The following is a 22,660-nucleotide window of genomic DNA, read 5'->3' on the forward strand; positions in this document are numbered from 1 at the left end:
TCTACCATACGAACCAATCGTCACTTTATCAGGAATATCATAAGGACTTTCCACCCTGAGCAGAACTTTTGTCGTCGAGAGGTCCTATCTGCTCTCTGAATCTTTGTTAAAACATAGAAACTGACCCCACTTCCTTGTAAGCTTTCTTAAGAATGCCTCATTACAACACAGTAAAGGCAATCCAAATAACTCAATCTGGCAAAGTGCCGACGGAACTCCATCCTCGTTCAAAACTGGGGCTAACCAATCAAAGCATAAGAACGGCTTTTCCTTTTTATTCATCCATACCTGTGAGGCCTCCTCCACCGAGTTGAAAGTAATTATGCATGCATTCCATGCATAACCCCATCTAACAACTTGAACTTCCATGCCTTCTAACTCTAGAGCGTCCTTCACCGAGTTATGTTCAAAAGAAGACTTCATTATCCCTGATAGTGAACGTTTAACCCATTCCGAATTATCTGATGGAATATGCATGTCCCAAACGTTTCTCACAGTTGGAACACTCTGATTGTTACCCGGCAAGTTTGCCCCTGATATTGTTTTCCTTCTCAAATCATAATCAGAGTTCACCACATCCTTATACGATCTGTTATCTCTCAAGCTTCTCAACGACACAGCTCTCCTCCCCAATCCTGGTGCATCTTTAATCTCAGACCTGATCTCCAACATTCTCTTCCCGTCCACAGCTTCCCTTCTCTTAACCTTTTGATACATAGCGATCCCTACTGAGAGTCTTCTTCCATCAAGCCACTTCCCATTCACGGACCGGATTGCCTTGTTTCTACTTTCCTCGCGAGCATATTGGACGAAAGCAAAAGTAGAAGATTTATAATTTGGTTTTTCTAAAAAATGAGGGATGAAAATCCTCAAGATCTGACCATAAGGACTAAAATAATTCCTTAACACCCCTCTGGAAACACTTTTGTTAAGATTATCAATGAACACTGTCCATTCCTCATCAGCATCAATGGAAATTTTTGACTTTTCTCTCACTCTCTCTCTACCTAACACGCTCATATCTCTCTAAACAAAACCCAACTTTTAATCTAATTATTATCAGCAAACTTAAGAGTGACCTTAATTGTTGTCTCATTTTTTCTGTTTACTGTTTTCAGGATCTCTTGACGAAAAAGATTATTGACAAGGGACATGAGTTTGATGAACCCTTCATCCTTGATACCAAAAAACCAAAATATATTATCTACGCTTAAATCGTTACTCCATTTTATGAACCTTTTCATTTGGGTAAATTTTAACCTTATTATTGCTTCATAAGCTTTTATCTCTTAACTAACTTGGACTAGCAGGTCTTTTTTTTTTATAGGAATGGAAGGCCTCGTTAAAAACCCCCTTCTTGGTTAAAGGAGTAGGGGTAAGCTCCTTAATCAGCGGAAGGAGGAAAAGAGCGCCTTAAAAATTTTATTGATAATAAAAGTTTACATAAGATTTAACACTACACCAAATTACATCACATAAAACTTAACAACTACATTCAACTAGACCTCCTCGCTGGATCAGAAAATCCAGTGATAGAGCCTTACAGTCAACCTATCCCTAGCAGGTCATTAAAGAGTCCTTAAATTACCTTTAGATATATCTGCCGGAGAGCTTCCAATCAGACCGCCAGCACTTTCAAATCGAGTTAGTGTAGGTTTGTACACCTGCCATCCAATGAAAATTTGGACTCATGGTTAAACTTTGACTTTGTCTCTCAATCACCAATAATAACTAACTAAAAATTCAAGAGGGAAACCATAGATTTATTTAATATGCAGGCATAAAACAGAAAGTAAGCATGCCATATGCAGATATGCTTTTTTTTATATAAGAATTGAAGGCTTCGTTAAAAAACCCCTTCTTAATTAATGGAGCTCGTAGAGAAGCTCCTTAATCAGCGGAAGGAGGAAAGATATGCTTATTTTCAGGCCATCTAGAAACAATATGAGGAGAACATCACTTTTCCAGCTAGTCAAAATCATGAAATTACTACCGAACTCGATAAATTCATAATTTATTCCTTTAAGATCTTTTTACCCCCTTTGAAAGTGATCCCTAAGAGGTTAATTGAGAATTGAATAAAACAAGTCAAACATTTTAACAAAATCCTATGAGATTTAAGATTCCATCTAACAAGTCTAAGGTCTGGAATTCCCTTCGACGAGTTTTATTTATTCATCATATTATTTATGAGGAAGAGGAAGAACAAAGGGAAAGAACCCTGCTAAGACAGAAGATTTGTCGGTGCATCATTCAGTGACTCAATCTATAACTTGAGAGTGTAACACCATCCCTCCCCACCACGATAGCCATAAAAAAGCATCTAAGGTAAAGGTTCATTCAGAGCCATTGATCATTGGAAATTTAAAATAGCATTTCCTGTTAGGCTCTGGGTAAAATTGCTTTATTCTGCAGAAAAAGTTATGTAATTTGACTATGACCCCCGCCTAACCAACTAGTAGAGTCCCTCACTGTCAACTAGAATACATCCAAAAATCGGGACTCAATAATCAACCATGGCCTTAACTTGTATCCCATGTAAGATGCTCAATGCATAAATTAACACATTTAGGCATGTTAAGTTTTGTTATCAAAAGATGAGAGAGTGTCTTAGGTGGTCAGTCTTCTAGTGAGGATTGGACGGTGTTTGTAGACAATCTTAGTAAGAGAGTCACTTGGAGAACATTAAAGGATATTTTTCGTCAGCAGGGTAGTGTTACGCGAGTTTACATCCCGAATAATTTTAACAAGCCAAATTATAGAGATCATACGTTTGCGTTCGTTCAATTTGTGAAGGAGGAAGGAATGAAGAAGGCGATAGCGAATGTCAATGGTATTTGGATAGATGGGAAGAAAGTTTCGGTAGGTGCAGCTAGATATCGGAGGCAGAGCCATAGGAAAACTGTAAATAGAAATCTCAAAAAAGATGATGATAAGGTGTTTAAGAGAGCGAACTGGAAAAGAAGAGTTGGATCCGAGTCTTTCAATCATATGAGGGATGAAAGATCATATAAGGAAGCATTAGTATCGTCTGATGGGTTAAGGGAAGATCCGGCGAGTAAAAATAGTAAGGAGGGTCATCTTAGTAAGGATGTAGGAATGAGAAATCTGTGGGAGATGCATTTACCCTCAGCTGAATGGGATTGGGTGAAAAGATCATTGACTGGGATTATTAAATCCCATTTTGATCTGGAACTAGTACTGAAGGGGCTGGCTAGTGAGGGGATTATGGTTGAGGGTGCTAAATGGGGATATACATGGAACTCATGTATCCTAACTTTTGATTCGGTGGAAGAATTTAAGGAAGCGTGGTCGAGCAGATTGGAGAAATTGTCCTTTTCGTTTGATTGGATTGATCCGCTTTTGAATGATGAAGGTATTCCGATGGCCTTTGGTTCGGTTGACCTTGTTGGTATTCCATTATTATGTTAGAATGTTTCTTTTCTGGAAAAGCTTGTTTCAAGGTGGGGGAAGCTTGTCTGTATCCACGAATCAACGGCAAGAAAAAAGGACATGGAGGTGGCAAGGGCTCTGTTGAGGGTGGCCAGTCCTTTTGATATTCAGGATTCTGTTATGTTGGGTTCGTATGGGAGATCTTTCAAGGTCAAAATTAATGTGAGGTCGGTCTATAAAAAGCAGGAAAATTTTTCAGTAGGAAATTCAACGGTGGCCGACAAGGGTGTGATCAGAGGCGATGAACTTTCAGAGGAGGAAGAAGGTCGGTGCTATGATGGGGTTGGGAGACATGATTTAATAACTGGCAATACTAGGGACAATGTAGATAGGTGGTTGGTAAGAGAGGTTGGTACAGCTGTGGCAGTCGGTAAAGAGGGTCAGGTTTTAATGTGGAAGGAAGAAGGTCAACCTAGTGGAGTAAAGGTGTCAGAAATTCCAGAAGGAAGTTTGAATTTAAGAGGGAACTTTCAGGGTATGGGGAATATAAGTAATTTTTCTAACGAAAGTAATAAAGCCCAATCAGAGGACTTGAGTGAGCCCATCACAGCTGGGCCAGATGTTAATTTAATTAGAGTGGGCTATGGTAAACATAAGGAAGCTCGGATGGAGGAATAGGAAGAGTTACAGCATAATGTGATGGTTGAATCAAATTTGCAAGATTTGGTTAGAGCTTCGTCTGATTGTAATTCAAATTTAGTTGGTGGGTCCAATAACAGAATACAGATTCAGTTTTCAAAGGAAGACCTAGTAGAGGAAGTTGTAGTCATGGAAAAGGAAGATGGTATTGTGGATGGGATAGAGAGGGAAAGGGAAGGAACGCTAGTGCTATTGGGTGATTATCAGGGGAGGGGAATAAATAAAAAGCCTTTCTCTCTTGGTCTAAGAAGAGGTTTTCTAAAGCACAAGAAAAGCTTCCATTAGTTTCCATGACCGAGTTTATGAAAGGGTAGATGGAGGTCTGGTCAGGGTTCCTTTGGATCAAAATAGTGCTACTTCTGAGTCACCTAACAAATCTGTGGAAGCAAGATTGGAAGCTGCTGCTACTAGGGAAGTCTGTGATATGTTGGGGATCTCTTTCAAAGGGGGAAATCATGTCTTGGAAGAGGAGATCTTGAAGATGGAGCTGAATGGGCCTATTAGTAGGTCTTGAATTGTTGTTTTCAGGATGGTCAGGTTTTGCTGATATTGATAATTATGTCACAAATCAGATTGATTTCATGGAATGTTAGGGGGCTTGGAAAAAAAGAAAAAATAAGAGCAGTTGCAAGATTAGTATCAAAAGTCAAACCGGTAATTATTTTATTCAGGAATCTAAATTGAATAAATGTCGAAAGGGTTTACTGAGGAAGTTGGGGGGTAATTGCATGAAAGGTATTAGCTTTCAGCCAGCTACTGGTTCGGCAGGGGGGTTAATATGCTTGTGGGATGAAAATCTGTTTGAAGTTAGTAGGGAATTTAAACAGAATAGATTCATTGCGTTATCAGGAAAGTTTAAGTTGGTTAACTTTGAATGTGTTGTTAATGTGTATGGTCCATCGGTTGAGGCTGATAAAGAGGAGTTCTTTGGAGAGTTGATGAGTTTTATGCACAACCAGGATTTGCCTGTATGCCTAGAGGGGGACTTCAACGCCCATCTAGATCCCGAGGAGAAAATTAGAGTGGCTCAAAATTGGCATTCGGTGGACTTATTCTCCAACTTTATCTTAAATTTAAATCTTATGGACTTACCGTTAGTCGGAGGGAGATTTACATGGTGCAATAATAGAGAAGCTTCCACGTGGATTAGATTAGATCGTTTTCTGTTAAGTGGTGCTTTTTTTCAGGTATTTCCAAAAGTTATTCAGAAAGTGTTGCTGAAATCTTTATCTGATCATAACCCTATAGTACTTGAGGATGATTTCAAAAATTGGGGTCCTAAACCTTTCCGGTTTTTTAATTACTTACTAGAGGAGGATGGGTTTGATGGGGTGGTAAAGAATGTTGTGTATGATTTAAAGATGCAGAATGCTCGTAGGGGTATGCTGAGTATTCTTCAATGAACTAAGAAAGTGATTACAAAGTGGCCTAACAGTAATAATATGGGGTTCTCTGAATAGATTTCAGATCTAGAGAATAGGATAAATGATTTGGAATTGAGGTGTCAGGGTGGGAGGATTTCTGCACAAGATTGGGGCCAATTATTGACTTGGAGGAATGAATTGTGGGGTTCGCATAGGAAGTAGGAGAGCATCTGGTTCCAAAAATCAAGACTTAAATGGATCAAGGATGGGGATAGAAATACCAAGTTTTATCATTTATGTGCTCTTAATAGGAGTAGAGTGAATGCCATTTCGTCTTTGAAAGTGGATGGGGAAGATATTATTACTCCTAATCAGATTAGATCAATTATCTCTGAGTTTTTTAAAGTCAACTACAATTCGAATTCAACTATGGAAGTGGACGAATGTAATCTGAATTTCAACAAATTGACAGAGGAACAAAAGGCTGGGTTAGAGGTGGACTTTTCTGAACAGGAAGTGTGGGAAGCTTTCTTTTATTCGGATAGTGCTAAGGCACCTAGTCCGGATGGGTTTTCTATGGTTTTTTTAAAAAAATTTGGTCCATTTTGAAGGAGCATATTATGCAATTTGTCCAAGATTTTCATAGAGGTAAGGAATTGGAAAAGGGAGTGAATCATTCCTTTATTACTCTAATCCCTAAGAAAGCGAATCCAGAGGGAATTGAAGATTTCAAGCCTATTAGTCTTGTTGGCAGCCTTTATAAGATCATTTCTAAGGTGCTATCGAAAAGGCTTGTATCTGTTGTTAATAACTTGGTAAGCCCTTCACAATTCGCTTTTATTCCGGGTAGACAACTGATTGATTGTGCGCTTCTGGCAAATGAAGGCATTGACTATTGGAGAAAACTAGGGAGAAAAGGAGTTATTTTCAAAGCGGATTTTAGTAGGGCATATGATTCGGTTGAATGGCCTATCCTATTCAGAATATTGAAGGTTATGGGTTTTGGGGAAAAATGGATCTCATGGATTAAACGTTGTGTTTCTTCAGCTTCTATCTCGGTGTTAGTTAATGGCTGTCCTACTGACGAATTCCACATTAGTAAAGGGTTGAGACAAGGGTGCAGTCTTTCACCTCTCCTGTTCAATCTAGTGGGGGAAATGTTACATCTTATATTGATTAAGGCTGCTGATTTAGGTCTTTTTCAAGGGTTCAGCATTGGTAGGGTTGGTAACTCATTTCATTTGACTCATTTACAGTTCGCAGATGATTTAATCCTTTTCTGCAGAGATTCTTCAATGCAGATTTTAAATTTTAGAAGAGTATTGAGGATTATCGGGGTCATGTCTGGGTTACATTTAAATTTGTCTAAGAGTTCATTATTTGGAGTTAATATGGATGTTGACCTGGTTAAAGAATGGGCTACGAAAGCGAGCTGTGGAGTGGGGTCCTTTCCTATGTCTTATCTTGGTCTACCGATTGGCACTAGGAAGAATTCAGAGAGTATGTGGGATCCTGTTTTTCAGAATTTTAATAAAAGACTAGCAGGTTGGAAAGCAAAATCATTGTCGTTGGCGGGTAGACTTGTTCTAGTTAAATCTGTGCTTTCATCCTTGCCGATCTTTTTTTTATCTATTTTCAAGATTTCTCTCAAAGTGACTAAGAAGTTGAATTCTCTGATGGCTAACTTCCTTTGGGGTGAAGACCTTGATAAGAAACGAATTCATTGGGTGAGTTGGAAGTTGGTTTGTCAACCTATTGAAGAGGGTGGCTTGGGAATCCTTGATTTAAGGGTGATAAATAGAGTCCTACTTGGGAAATGGATTTGGAAATTTGCAAATGAAAAAAGAAGCTTGTTGAAGGAGTTGATCTGCTGCAAAAACAATGTTGATGTCATGTCCCTTTCTATTTCAGATGCGGCTTCTCCTTTTGATTCTTGGATTTGGAAAGGCATCCTAAGTAACTTTTCGAAGAATGATCAGATCGGTGACTGTTTGAGAGACAATTCAAAGATCCAAGTGGGAAATGGTCAGTCGATTGCTTTCTGGACTGATGTTTGGATCACTAGTCTGCCTTTAAATCATCAATTTCCCAGAATTTTTGCTTTGTCTACAAATAAATGGGGGAAGGTCTCTGAGTTTGGTGGGTATGTAGATAATGTTTGGGTTTGGAACATCCAGCTTAGAAGGAATTTGTGTGATTGGAAATTGGACCAGTGGATCGATCTAATGTTGTTGATTGACAAGACTAAGCTGTCATGTTCTGTTGATGATTTCCTGGGGTGGTCGGGTAAAGGGGATGGCATGTTCTCGGTCAAAGCTTGTAGACTGTCGTTATATGATAGTTCTGAAGAGAGTTTTGAGTGGAAGAAGTGGGTCTGGGATGGTTTGGCTCCGCCTAGAGTTCAAACCTTCTTAAGGCAGATTTGCCATCAAAAACTAGCAGTTAGAGTGGAATTAAAGAAAAGAGGGATCCCTCTAACGGAAGTACTGTGTCCATTATGTAATTCCCAGGATGAAACTATAGCTCACCTGTTCTTAACATGTTCTGTTGCTTCGGGATTGTGGTGTAAATTTCTAAGGTTATGGGATATTTCTACTGCTCTGCATCAAGATCCTTCCTCTATTCTCTGCTCATGGTCCAATCTTAGGCATAATTCTATCATTTGGAGGTTTATTCCGACTGTTATTTTCTGGTCAATCTGGAAGCAAGAAATCTGGTTGTTTTTGAAAATGGAAAATGTGACAATTCAGTTTTGTATTTTATCACTAGATTTAGATTGGCGAAATGGTTCTTAGCTAAACATCCTTCGGTTCAGATTCAGACAGACCTTTTAGTAGGGGATCCTACGAGGGCAGATTCTTTACTCATTACTTATGGTCCTAAGAAGGTTATTGGTTGGTCTCCTCCTCCAGCGGATATGTTTAAACTCAATGTTGATGGAGCAGTGACTGGCGATGGGATGCAAGGGGGTATTGGTGGTGTCTTGAGAGACTCTTTCAGCGGCTCTTTAGCTTCTTTCTCTTCTGCAGTAAGGCCTGGTTTGCCTATTTTGACTGAACTGAAAGCTATTAAGGAAGGATTGGGTTTTTTCTATTCTTCAAATTGGGCTAAGAAGGGAAGACTTATTATTGAGAGCGACTGCAAATGTGCAGTGGATTGGATTTTAAAGCTGCAACCTGCCCCTTCATTTTTCAGTGATCTGGTGGAGGATATTGAAGCTCTTATTACTGCTAAGGGGGTCGTTCTTAGATGGATTCCTAGGAGCTGTAATTTGGAGGCTGACAGGTTAGCTAAGCAGGGGATCAGTTAAGTGTAACAGGCTTCTTGTAATGTTTTGTGCTTTTTAGATGGGTTTGTTGTGGTTGATCCTTTGTAATAGTATTGCTAGTTTGGGAATCAGGACTCTCCCTCTGATCTAGGGTACTGCTGTGTCGATTTTGAGTAGGTTTCTGTTATAGTTTTGGTTTGCTTTGGGTTTCGAGCGCTTTATGTTGTTTATGGTTTGATGGGGGTGTGGTCCTGGTTGTTTCTTATGTATTTTATGTTGTTGAATAAAATCCTAAGGCGCTCTTTTCCTCCTTCCAATGATTAAGGAGCTTTCTCCAAGCTCCATTAATTACGAAAGGGGTTTTTAACGAGGCCTTCAATTCTTATAAAAAAAAAGTGTTGTTATCAAGTTGTGTTTCTTGTAGTCGTCTTATATTCAGGTTGGGCCCTTTCACCTATTGACAACTAATTTTAGGTTGGATGCTGAACAAGACGTGGGAGAAAAATAACCTAAGGCGTCAAGAAAAGGACACGTGATCCAAAACAAACAGTAGTTAGCACTTACATCATAACCAATAACACAGAAATTTGACTTCACAAGGTGAGTTGCCATGCCAAATCCCATTGCTCCAAGACCAATAAAACCAACTCGTTTGACAGTTTTTGATTGGGAAGTAATTTGAGTTGCAAGTTCCTCTGGGTTATAGCGTTCAGCATTGGCAGCATCTACAGTGTTCACTCCAAATACTTGGTCCCAAACCTGTTCACCAATCACACAGCACAGGTGTGACGAGCAAAGTTAGTTTTAGATTAGAAAAACATCACAATGTTCCCCCTTTAGAAAGAGAAACCTTAATGTTTTGTCAAAAGCCAGCTTATGTGGCTCATCAATTCATTAACAGAATTACATGTAACAACCTGAACCAATGGGGTATTATCATCTCCAGCACCAAGTGAAGATCCTGAAAATGGAGACATCAGGTAGCTAAGAAATAAAAGTTGCTGTGAACCAAAATAAATCACCACTACCAATGGACTTAAATTGAAAAGAAAATACTATATTAGTACCAAGAACCAGTTGCTGATGAGCACTTGCCAAAAGTGGGAGAGGAAAAGTAAGCGATTTGGCCATATCCAAAACAATACCCTTGAATTTAGGAGAGAAAAAGAGATTAATTACATTGGAATGCCACAAAAACAAGCTGATGTAATATAGTGGAATGTCTATCTGAAAACATATTAGTTTAACATCTACTAACAAAGAACAAAGATTATTATGGAACCTTAAATTCAGCATTATAATTATGACGTACATAAGTTGCGTCTTCCAGATAACTAATAACTACAAATTTTAGTTACTTCTAAGTAGAAAGTGTTACCTGAAGGTTATATAAAGTTCCAAAAAATTAGCAGAAAAGTATTAAGTGTGCAGAAAATACTTATTAGGAAAAAAAATTAAGGCCGGTCAGTCTCCGTAACCCAGCTAAACAAAACAATAAAAAAGGAAATTATCCATCATTGTACATAAACTTACCAATTTCTGAGTGAAAGGATTCAAGAAATGATATTTGACATTGCCACTGAGCAGCTGTGGTATAAAATTCTTGAAAACCCTGCATACATGGCAACAACATAATTAAAACTCAATTAACCAACCATATTGTTTGTTTGAATTCATTCATCAGGGAAAACATCAAAAAAGAAAAGTGCTAATGAACCACCTGAGAGACGAGGCTACAAGAAATTACTATCCATTTAATGCATTTTTCTAGAAACTTGCAATGGAGACCTTATTAGTCACATTTGACAGAAGAAAAGGGACCTCTATATCACAGTATTCATCACGCATCTAATGTGTTCTTTGGGTTTCATTACTTGCATCTTCAAATTAAATGACTTCTACTCTACCTGCCAGCAGCACTTACTATCTGGAGTAATCTTCATCATAAAAAAAATCTGGAATAGTAAGACATGTTGAGTCATATTAGCACATTCCACACGTCCAATAAAAACCTGTCCAGCTTTTTGAATGTCACTTTCTAACTCGTGATAGTTTATTCAGTCTAAGCATAAAATTAGACAAAAAACTAGATAAGAATTGTCCCGAAAGAGATATCCATTAATTCCTCTATGGTCATTATTGAAGAATCATTATAAATGTCATTGCTGCAGACTTTGTTTATTTTCTCATTAATCCCTAATAAACTGGAATAGTTTTTTTTTCTTTCATTGCAGTCTAATGTTATTATTAAGCATATCAGCAGATGTATTAATGTGGAAGTTGATTGTCTAGCTAAGTCAGGAATTGGTTAGTGAGTGAGGAGGTTGTTGTTATGAGTTGTGGGTCTGGTGTATTATTTTGGTTATGTTTCTATGTTAGGCAATTTTATGTAATGTTTGGTAATCTTATGTAATTATGGGTTATTAATATATTAAGGCACTCTTTTCCTCCTTCCGCTATTTGTCTCCACACAAGAGGCAACTATGAGGGAGGTTTTTAATGAGGCCTTCTATTCCTATAAAAAAAAAGAGAGAATGTGTGGAATTCAAGTTGACTAGTGTTAGCAATTATAGTTAGAGGGGTTTTGTGAATAATTTTGTTGATTAGTAGTTCGTAGAGATAATTTAGGAGTAATTGTTGCATTTTGTACTAGTGCCCTGAATTAGGACCAAATATCAAGCTTTGCTATAGTTTCCTGTTTTAGAATTTTAGCATGAATTGTAACTAACAAAATGTATGGAAAAGATAAGAGACTCTTTTCTCTAAAATATATTCTCCTTCTCAACAACTTTTTTTCTCTCAAAACTCTTTCTCAACAGAATAGCTCCAATGACAAGGAAAAGTTAGCAGTTTTAGTACTAATACATAAAATGCATGAAATTTCATTTTCTACTTAACATTCATTTATTCACTAATTATAGGACAAAAGGACCTCATTTCCTATTGACAATGCATGAGGTCAAGTTAAAACAATGTAGTGAATGTAATTTAAACTTTCATTACATATTGTGACCTTCTTATGAAATTTACAGAATATAGGTACATGTATATGTACATCTCCTAAAGCAGTCACTTCATATCCTATTATATTATAGAGACTAACCAAAAATATATTAGAGACTAACAAAAACCTAAGGCTTTTCTTGGTAGAGCGGATAGAATAATGGAAATATATGAAAAGAGAAACAACAGAAAAATGTAAAGAAAGAAAATACATATTTTTTCCTTCTATGGTGTGCTTAGTAGGAAGATGGAAAATTGGAAAGAAAAATAATTTCCTATCACCCATTTCTTCGCATGTTTAAGAATGGAAGGAAAAAAAGCGAAAAATACATTGTTTTACCATTATAGTCTTTGACTCTTTGTAGTTATGATGAATAAAATGAACAAAACTGATAGATGATCTTGTAAATATACATACTTGACTCAAGCTACACTCATTTTGTTTCATCTTTTCTTTCCAATTTGAAGTGATTATTTTTTGTTAATAGTTATGGAAAATGATAATCTTTCCTTCTTTCTTCTCTCTTTTCATTTCACTTTTCCACACTACCAAGCATATCCTAAATCTTTACTAATTTATCTCAACCATGGAGATCATAGAACAAGTCACAATTCCCTTAGGATTTTTCAACTCTAGTGCAACTGAGATAGAGAGTAAAAAGAGTAAATTACAAGCCATCGGAAAGACTAAACCAAAAACATAAACAAACAGCTCCAATCCCCAATTGCAAGCCTTATATGCAAGCCTTAAAGCCTCCCTACCTACTACATCTCCTCTGAGCATTAATAAGGGAACCAGTTCACAGCTCAATTAAAATCAAGCATAAGGAATCTATCATTTCTCATATCATATATGATATATGATAGTATAAAGTATGCACCAGATGGGGTTTAACTTTTTTCAATGTGAAGGCAGACATCAAGAACCCAGAGCAGAAATAATAAGCCATCAACAATTTTAAAAGGAATATATTAAGAGTAAATAGAAGCATAAATCACCAAGAATTTCCAGCAGCATTTGAAATGATGTCATAGATTATCCATGGATGGATCCCAGCTTTAACACCAAGAGATATAGCTTCTACAGCAGCAATAAGATGAATGCCCTCAAGCAGCTCAGTGACCAATTTAATTTTGCTGCAACAAACAGGAACTAAGAAACCTAAGACCCGAAAGAAAATTTAGGGCTTTGAAGACCATCAGAAAATATTTAATGTTTTTAAAGCAATTTCATTCTGAAAGTGACAGATTGATGAAACAGTCCTCTATTATGGAACTGAATTACCATGTCACTGATGTCAGTAATCTTATAGAAAAATCTGTATAACTTTTTGGCAGCAGGTCAAGATGAAAAAAATACCTTCCAGCTCCAATTTCACCTTTACAAATGTAAAGCTTTTTGGACATTGCTGCAAAAAGAAAAATCAAGAATGCATCTCAAAGACTCAAATATAACCAACGGTTTTAAAAGATAAATCTACAGAAGTGAAACTCATTTATAGCTAATTAGTTTGTAAATTGAAGAATACCAGAGAGAATAGGGTAAGCCTTGGAAATGGCATCAGACATTCCTGAGGATACAACCTAAAAACATTTATAAGAAATTATTTAGGACTTCAACAGAGACCAAGAATAAAATGTTGAAATATTTGTTGAACTTCCATATATTTTGAGATAATTTTTAAGTTATTTAGATAGATAATCTTAGAATAATCAATTGAGATTTTTTTAGGAAGACTTTTTATCTCTTAGTAGTTTATTAGAATATGAGAAATATGTTCCCAATTATGTTGTGAGTTTTTCTTCTATTTAAACTTAGTTCTTTACCTAATAAAAAGATATAACAATTTACTAAATATAATCTCTTAAAACTTTCATGGTATCAGAGCTAAGTTAAATCTCCAGTAACATCGTGCTTAAAACAGCCTTCACTGGAGATAAGAGATCCAGCAACCAAACTGAGGTACAAAGCTCTACCGTCGGAACAACTACTTTGAGATAATTTTCCAAGGGTATCGAAATATTTGCTGAACTCCCATATATGTTCGGATAATTTTTAATTTATTTAGATAAACTTAGAATAAGCAATTGAGATTTTTTAGCAAGACTTTGAATCTCTTAGTAGTTTACTAGAATAAGGGAATTATTTTTCCCAATTATGTTGTGAGTTTTTTTTTTCTATTTAAACTCAGTTCTTTACCTAATATATTTTATTGAATATAGTTTCTTAAAACTTTCATAAAATTCCTTAGGATACGATACCATAGCTAGATTGAAGTTTACCCTTTTCTATATCTTTCTTCAAAATTCCCAGAATATAAAAGGGAAAAAATGATAAATAAAAATAACACAAAGATTGGCCCAGTATACTTACAGCTAAGCCAGAAAAGGGAATGAAGATAAAGGTTTAGATACATTATTACCACAACTTTTCCATTTAAGTTCTCAGATGTTGCCTTATAGACATATGCATCCACTATTGAAGTTGCCAGACCATTCTCTGTAACATAATAGAAAGCCAATGAGAAAGGAAGTCTTATTTTCCAGGTTAGAAGGGATAACAGGGCAATAAAGAAGATTAAGGTAGAAAACGGAGAAATATTTAAAATTTATGATCAACTACTTTAGGCTTAATAAACATGAAAAAATAACTGATTTTTCAACATCCTAAAATGTCCTCATAACATAGTAATTTTAAACTCTAAGGTGGCGTTTAGTTCGCTGGAATGTTTCTAAGGGAATTGGAATCTGTGAAGGAATTGGAATCTGTCAGGAATTGGAATCTAATTTCATATTCTGTTTGGTTGTCAGGAATTGAATTGGAATTCAATTTCATATTCTGTTTGGTTCGCAAACATGTCAGATGAATTTGATTTCAGTAATGTAAAATGACAAGATTGCCCTTATTGTTCTTTTTTGCTTAATTTTAGTTTGTTTTATAAATAATATATAGCAATATATTATAAAAATTAAAAAATATTAATTTTACTGATTGATTATTTATTTCAATAAATTATAAAAATCATGCTAATAAACATCATAAGTTAAAATCATCCCAATTAGGGATGACCATGGGTCAGGTTGGGTCGGGTTTTTGGTCCACCCGACCCGACCCGAGAACAAAGGAACCTCCATCTGAGACTCGATCCGACCAAAATAAAGTTTCACCCGACCCGACCCGAATATATATGAATTAGAAATCTGACCCGAAATAATAAAAAAATATTTTTATTCAATAAAAATAGTGACTTAATTAAAAATATATATATAGGGGTATTATTGTAATTATTCCTAAATATATAAGGTACAATTATATATTTTTTGGGTCGGGTCGGGTATTTTTCACCCTAAACCCGAACCCTACCCGACCCCGAATATCACACTTAAAAAAACCAACCTGACCCGACCCGAATATATGAATTAGAAATCCGACCCGACCCGACCCAAAATAATAAAAAAATTATTTTTATTCAATAAAAACAGACTTAATTGAAAAAAATTATATATAAAGGGGTATTATTGTAATTATTCTTAAATATATAAGGTAAAATTATATATATTTTCGGGTCGGGTATTTTTCACCCTAAACCCGAACTCGACCCGACCCGAATATCACACTTAAAAAAACGACCCGACCCGACCAAAATAAAGTTTCACCTGACCCGACCCGAATATATGAATTAGAAACTCGACCCGATCCGAAATAATAAAAAAATATTTTTATTTAATATATGAATAAGTTACCAAAAGATTAATGAGTGTAGTATAGTCAAATTTCAATTCCCTCCAATAAGGGAATTGAATTCCATCATAGAAAGGATGAAATTCACTTTCCCTCATTTGATGGAAAGTTGAAGCCATGAGGGATTTCAATTCTCTAGGAAAAACTTGAACCAAACATTGGAAAGTTGTGGAATTGGATTCCAATTCCCCCTAATTCCAAGAGATTCATGCGAACCAAACGCCACCTAAGAATAGATGATGTAAGAGAAGAACATCTATGTTGGAATGCTTTAGCTGGTTTCTAAACAAACACAAAATAGTAGCAGGGTACTCAGTACTGGTTTCAGTAAACAAGAATTCTCGAGAACCAAATGAAGAACAAACTATTATTCCCAAAAGATGTTTTATCATGTCAACCCAAAAATGTTAAAACCACAACTACCTTTGAGATTCTTCTCCAAAGTCTGGATGTGTGACGGCAATATGGTCGAATAAAGAATAATGACTGCATCTTTCTGTAACCCTGAAAGTTTCATAAACATGTATGATCTACCTAAAAACAAAGTGAGTAAAAATTATTTTGACAAAAATACAAAGAAGCTTTATAAAGACCTTCTAAAGCACCATCATGACCCAAAATTACATCATGTATTTGATCCCCATGAGATATTAAGACAATTAAAGCCAAAACACCTGCATAGGATAATTAAAAATAAAAGGATCAGAGGGTTGACCACCAACTTATTTCATTGTGATTCGAATAAATTTGAATGGATTATACACTTTTTTTTTAAAAATAAGAAAAATGATAACAATTGAAAACAGACACAAATATACTTCTTTTGACAATATTCTTGTATAACTGCATATGGAATATAAATGAATAGACATCACCCTATACCAATCACATCAAAGCAGGCTCCAAGCAGCAGATCATTCTGATCAATAGGTCCAAGCAGTCTTCCCTAGAAAACAGTTTCAGAATCTCTAGTCCCTTATTTCCAAAAACAGATCTGGCACCACCTTAATGGGCAAAGGTCAGTGAACAAATCATTGCAACCTCATATGGTAATCAAGGTTCCTGGCTTGCATCTAAGACACAGTGCTACTATAGAACCTCCCAACTACAGGGTTTGTTGGTAATAGTTGTCAAATTTTCAGTTTTACTCATAGTTTCTGTGCTGTATCAGACAGAAAAATACCATTTATACACAATTCAGATGCCTCTTTCTAACCAGAGATTAACTGGCAATGGCTGTCAGCTTGTCTTAGCAATAAAAGATTGCCAATCCCCTATGAAATGAATTTTCTGGTTCTGAGAATCTTCTGATATAAAAGAACTCATCTTCTATTGTAGCATACTACCCAAGACACTCACTTGTTAGTCATTACAGTCAAAACACTATTAATTTTATATTACTTTTTATTTTCCAATTAGTTGAGCACATATATTTGTCTATCATTCTTCTAAAATGAAGCATTGTTTTGTGCTGTTACACCTTGTAAATATCAAGATCACTTATCTTGGCTCATGAAATTCCCTCATTAAGAAATGAAAACCAACTTATTGTAAAATTGCAAATGTGCAGTTGAAACTGTCAATGCAAACATTATATTAATAGCCTATTCTTAATCTTAAAAGCTTTTAAAAAAAACATAGCAGAGCTTTCCAAGAAACAATTAGAAAGAAAATCCAAAGTAAGTGGAACTTGAAACTTTGGCTCAAGTGTAGATCCAAGTGTTCCCTTGTGCATAAATTTGGGTTTCACACAACCCCCCCCCCCCAAAAAAAAAAACAATTAATAATAATAATAATAGCAATAACAACAAGAAAAAGGTGTTTAACATCATAACCTTTCGCTGCCTCCCTAAGGCTCAAGCATTCAGTTCCCCCTAACTTCAAAAATTCATTCATCAAAAGATTTTGGACCTGCAGATGGAGAAAGTTGCAGCGGAACAGAAATTAAAGCTCTCAAAATGAATTTCAAATTACAAGGTTGTTCTGGTGTTATGCAATGAAAATCCAAAATAAATGTATGAACAGGAGAGAATTATGAAAAGAAAGATATTAGACTTGCAAAAATCATGATAAATATGATGGTATTTCTTTAAGTAATCACTAATAAGCCGAAATGCTACACATAAAAGTTGGATAAATTCTTGCACAATTGACCTTGAGCAAGGTTTCATAAAAATATTATGTTAACACTTGGTTCCTCATGTATATTTAACCACATTGCAGCTTATAGGAGGGAGTCTGGATAATTTGTTTCCTGAAAACAGAAACTTCTGGTTCATGAAGTCCAACTTATAATGTATCTGGTTTGGTTACAAATGCAAACTTGTAGCTTTCCAAAAAATTTAGGATCCTCTTTCTACATCTAAAATAGAACAGCAGCAGAGGAAATGTCAGTCATGGTGCAATAATGGAAGCTTCACCATTGAAGGAATGCCACACATGAGTAAACCCTAAAAAAATTAAACATCAAGATGAACAATGAGATTTGGAATCTCATCTTGAAGATTAACTTCATAAATCTTGGTAAAAAAAAGGTTCCACTTGTAAGTAAATATAAAAAAAATCTCATCAAATTATTGGTCAGGAAGACTAACACTCCAAATATATTAAGAAAAATTAAATGCTGACGTGTCAATTACATGTCTGCATATGACACCCAAAGTCCCAAGCACCATAGAATCGAATATCAAAGATGCAAATTTCTAACATTGCAACTTTATGTTGCCAAATGTCAGGTCCGCCTATTGAAACTATTCTTATAACATGAATCTATGTACTTTAACATGTAATAACTTTTTCAAGCACCCATCTGTATCAAAATTCCACAATGGATTAAATAACAAAATGCATTCCAGTTCTTAAGTATGGAGTCGTATCCTATGTCTGGATTGGAGTTAGAGGGGGAAAGGAACGAAATTGAGTATCCCATACTTTGTATTAAAAGACTAAAATCACATTTAGTCCAGTTTGAGTTAAAGTTGGTGAAAGTAAAAAGATGTTTTAAGTTGTAAAGTATCTAATTTTTTATCTCTTTTTTCTTCTCTAGATCATTCTAATGAAAATATTATGTTTCTAAAATTGCATTATAATCAATCACTTCCTTTTCACCCTTTAGCCAAACAAAAACTATTAAAATTACTTTAGTTTCCTTCATTAACTTTAACTACCCAAACAAGATACAATATAATCCTTCCCTCTTTCTGAAATTCCTCTCTTGTACTTCACTTCCCTTTCTCTTTCTTTTCATCCAAACATAGAACAGCTGCCACTGCAACTGAATTAACTAAGAATCTTCCTTCCAAAAATAATAATGATACTAAATAACTAATATTCCGATTTCCCAATTTATTCATTTTACAACAATGGTTTTATCAAGAACTGAACTGAGATTTCAAAATCAATTGAGTTCATCAATAGTCAACTGGCAAAATATTGAAAAGGAAAAAGTTGTGATTTGGAACCTCAAAAGCTTGGACTTTGTAGCCAGCGCGAAGAAGCAAAGCAGCCATGTCCAAGCTCAGTTGGTCCAACCCCACGAATCCTATAACGCCCGCCATTGCAGAATTCAGAGCACAAACACACCTTTTCTTCGCTTTGGATTTGCTTTGCTGAGCTTCGGTTATTGTTTATACTACTGCTTGAGGCTAAATCTAAAAGAACGAAACAGCTAGCAATGCAAAAACCAAACGAGTAGTGGGCCTACCGACTGTTGAATTACTATTTCCACCTTCCATAAGTAAATAAATCTGCACGAAATCTTTTTTAAAGTAATAAAAGGATAAATCCATTATATAGCCCTTTAAGGATACCTATTCTTACACTTTACACTATTGTAATTTATCCCTTAAACTATCACTTTTGTCCCATTTACCACAAAGATTATTAGCATCCAATAAAATTTATTGAATAATTTCAGTAGTAAAAGAAAATGTTAATTTTTTTAAAGAATTTGAATTCGAAAAAATTCATCGGATTGAATTCCTACATTGCAATCACCTTTTCTATACTAAAAAAGAATTAATTGCATCATATGTTCTCAAAGTATGACTTTTATTTTAAATTGGTTCCTAAACTTTTAAATATTCTACTTTTATCCCTAAACATATGACTATCATTCTAAATTAGTCCTCAAACATTCAAATATTTTAATTTCATCCCCAAACTATAACATTCATTCTAAATTAGCCCCCCAAACATTTTAAACATTCTAATTTCATCCAAACTATACGTAATATACTAATCGCATTCCTTGTTAATAAAATCGATAGGTCAAGTTATATTATTATATTTTTTGGGGGAAAACAAAATTTAGGTTAAACTATATTTAAGAATAATTACATGTTTGGATGAAATTGGAATGTTCAAAAAGTTTGGGGACCGATTTAGAAAAAGAGTCATAGTTTAGGGATGAAATTGAAATATTTAAAAGTTTAAAGACTAATTTAAAATGAGAGTTGTAATTTAAGGATAAAGTTAGAATATGTAAAAGTTTAAAGACCAATTTTAAAAAAGAGTTATAGTTCAGGGACATATGATCAATTAACTCCTAAAATTAACATTCTAGTGTTATCACCTTCTCAGTCCGAGGTGATTACACGTCTGATTACCCATTTTCTTTTATTTATGTGGGCCTTAGTTGAAATAAAACCAATAAAAAAAGGAAATAAATTTCATAACGCCAAAAGCATCAACGATAGTGACCGTACGACAGGGGTAGCAAAATTCAATTTGATGTTTAAAAATTAGATTTATATTTTAACTTTTAATATAATTAAATTTTTATATACAGTTCGGGTTATTTCAATAATTAAAATAAGCATATTAATAAGGATTGATTTATATGTTAAGCAGCTTTATATCACATAAGTAAAGTTTTAAATTTGATTTCTTGTATATATAAAAAATCTCTACTATGAGACTTGTCCATTAAAATCAAGTCTGCGACACAGATCGATCAATATTAATTAAGGTGAAGTCTTAAAACCGGAAGATAAAATAATAATAATTAAAAAATAGTATAGTTCAATCTATCATTCTTCTCGTGTATGATTTTAATCAATTCAATGATCAAAAGGTTTTCTATGATTTAATTGGGCTTTTCTTATAACTGACGAAATACTTGTGAAATTTTTTTTAATAGAGTAATGATATTTTTTTGTTCTTGAATTCATCTCGTAAAAGTAATATTATATATATATATATATATATATATATATATATATATATATATTTAGGTTTTTGTATTTTATAATTTTTAATAATTTAAATATATATTTTTTTAATTTCTTTACGTAAAAGGACAAATATTTGACGTTACGAAGATTTTTTTATTTTTAAATATATTTTTAACATTTTTTATAATTTTAAAATATTTTTAATTTCTTTACGTAAAAGGACAAATATTTGACGTTACAAAGAAAATTAAGAATTAAAATATGATATAAAATCATTATACAAAACTAAAATAAGTATGTGATTGGCAACGTGACACAAAAATAATTGATACAAACTTGCATAAAAGAACAAACTACTGAAAATTTTATTGAATTATATATATAGATAGAGGACGCAATTACATAATTTAAAATTTTTAAGTTTTACATTACTGAAAAAATAATTAACCTCAATCTTCTATTTCTATTTATCTAATGATTTTAAATCTGTATAAAATTAAAATAAAATACACTATGTAATTATATCTAATTACATCCAGTGTAAAACTCAATTTTACACCTTTTTAGGAGAGTTGAATGAAGAAAATCATAGACTGATATTAATAGTAGAAAATGAGAATATATTCATTCGAAAAAAGAGGGAATTAATCTCAGCCTTTAATTTCCGTCATCCAGCAGTCTTAGAAATGTGTAAAACTAAAAATGTTATGCTGGGTGTTAATGGATCCTAACTTTTATATATATATATATCAAGTGAGTTATCAAACAAGCTTTAAATATATTAATCTTAGTGTTGATCGTCGATCACCAGTATATATTTATTGTTTTTTTCTTTTTTTTCTTTTGTTATATTGTATCCTTTTTTATTTTTGTTTTTTAATTTTTAATAATTATGCGGCACATTTTCTTCTACCTTTATGGCGTATTTATCTATGCCTTTTGGCATATTTTTAATTTTTTGACTGTTATTTTTGTTTATCCATTTTCTCAGTGTTGGATTTGATATCGCCACGACTAATCAAGATATCACTTATTTGTTATCATACTAATTTTTCATGCTTTGGATCTTCATATTGAATTTGGATGTGCTATTTGCGTTCGTAGATAGTTTATTTACGTCGCTTGATTTTGATTTTTTTTTTCAGTGGTCTTTCAATAGTTTGATCTATTTTTGTGATTCGTTTGTCGATTCGGTCAGATCTGTTTGTAACTACCTTTTATTTGAGTCTATTTGGTTAGTTTTTTTTAAACATTTTCCTTGTATGATCCTTGCGTGATCTTATGTAGCTAGTTTTTTTTATTTTAATAATTATAGTAAAATGTCTTTATTATATATTTAGTTTACAAAATTATAATTTTTTATTATAATTTAGATATTTTCTATTTTTTTAAAAAATTTACAACTTCTATCTTGTAAAAAAACCACTTTAAACAAAATATTATCAATGAAAATTACATTTTATTCTATATATTCTACTTACTTTTTCTTTACTAGTTTTTTAACACTTACGTTGCATGTGTATATATATTTTTAAACTTTTTATTTAATAATTATTTTTATTTCATACAATATATTTAAATACAAATATTATGAAAAATAAAAATTTCAAATCATAATACCAATAATTATATAATATTAAAAATTGATATATATAGGGTTAGGATCCACTTACACCTATGTAAAACTAAAATGTTTTACTCTATTTTAGAATCGTTGGAGGAGAGGAAATCAAAGGTTGTGATTAACTCCTTGTTTCATTTTCCAGTGAATATATTCTCATTTCATACTGTTAATCACAACATCTGATTTCTCCTCGTCTAACGATCCGAAAAAGGTGTAAAACTTTTTAGTTTTACATAGGTGTAAGTGGATCTTAACCCGATATATATATGTAGGGATAAGATCATGTTACCTCTTTTAGTTTTACACAAATTTATGACCGTTGGATGAGTGAAAATAAATGGTTAAGATTAATAGTAGAAAATGAGAAAATATTCACTGAAAAAAATCAATGAG

General features: G+C 33.9%; 1 protein-coding gene across 1 annotated transcript in view; it reads right to left on the reverse strand.

Moving 5' to 3' along the window:
* The window catches only part of LOC120163152, a 57,358-nt gene extending 38,235 nt beyond the window's left edge, over window positions 1-19,123 (reverse strand). Inside the window, exons 1-13 of the mRNA XM_039173147.1 lie at window positions 18,931-19,123; window positions 17,305-17,380; window positions 16,063-16,143; window positions 15,893-15,973; window positions 14,151-14,227; window positions 13,257-13,311; window positions 13,088-13,136; window positions 12,727-12,864; window positions 10,258-10,336; window positions 9,792-9,870; window positions 9,642-9,685; window positions 9,289-9,483; window positions 1,589-1,664 (exon numbers count right to left, since the gene is read on the reverse strand). Coding sequence (XP_039029078.1) covers window positions 1,589-1,664; window positions 9,289-9,483; window positions 9,642-9,685; window positions 9,792-9,870; window positions 10,258-10,336; window positions 12,727-12,864; window positions 13,088-13,136; window positions 13,257-13,311; window positions 14,151-14,227; window positions 15,893-15,973; window positions 16,063-16,143; window positions 17,305-17,380; window positions 18,931-19,026 — 1,126 coding nt within the window. The 5' untranslated portion in view covers window positions 19,027-19,123. The remainder of the gene's footprint in view (window positions 1-1,588; window positions 1,665-9,288; window positions 9,484-9,641; window positions 9,686-9,791; window positions 9,871-10,257; window positions 10,337-12,726; window positions 12,865-13,087; window positions 13,137-13,256; window positions 13,312-14,150; window positions 14,228-15,892; window positions 15,974-16,062; window positions 16,144-17,304; window positions 17,381-18,930) is intronic.
* Window positions 19,124-22,660: the final 3,537 nt, after the last annotated feature.

This window comes from Hibiscus syriacus, unplaced genomic scaffold, assembly GCF_006381635.1.
Source record: "Hibiscus syriacus cultivar Baekdansim isolate YM2019G1 unplaced genomic scaffold, ASM638163v2 tig00111427_pilon, whole genome shotgun sequence".
Classification (NCBI taxonomy): domain Eukaryota; kingdom Viridiplantae; phylum Streptophyta; class Magnoliopsida; order Malvales; family Malvaceae; genus Hibiscus; species Hibiscus syriacus.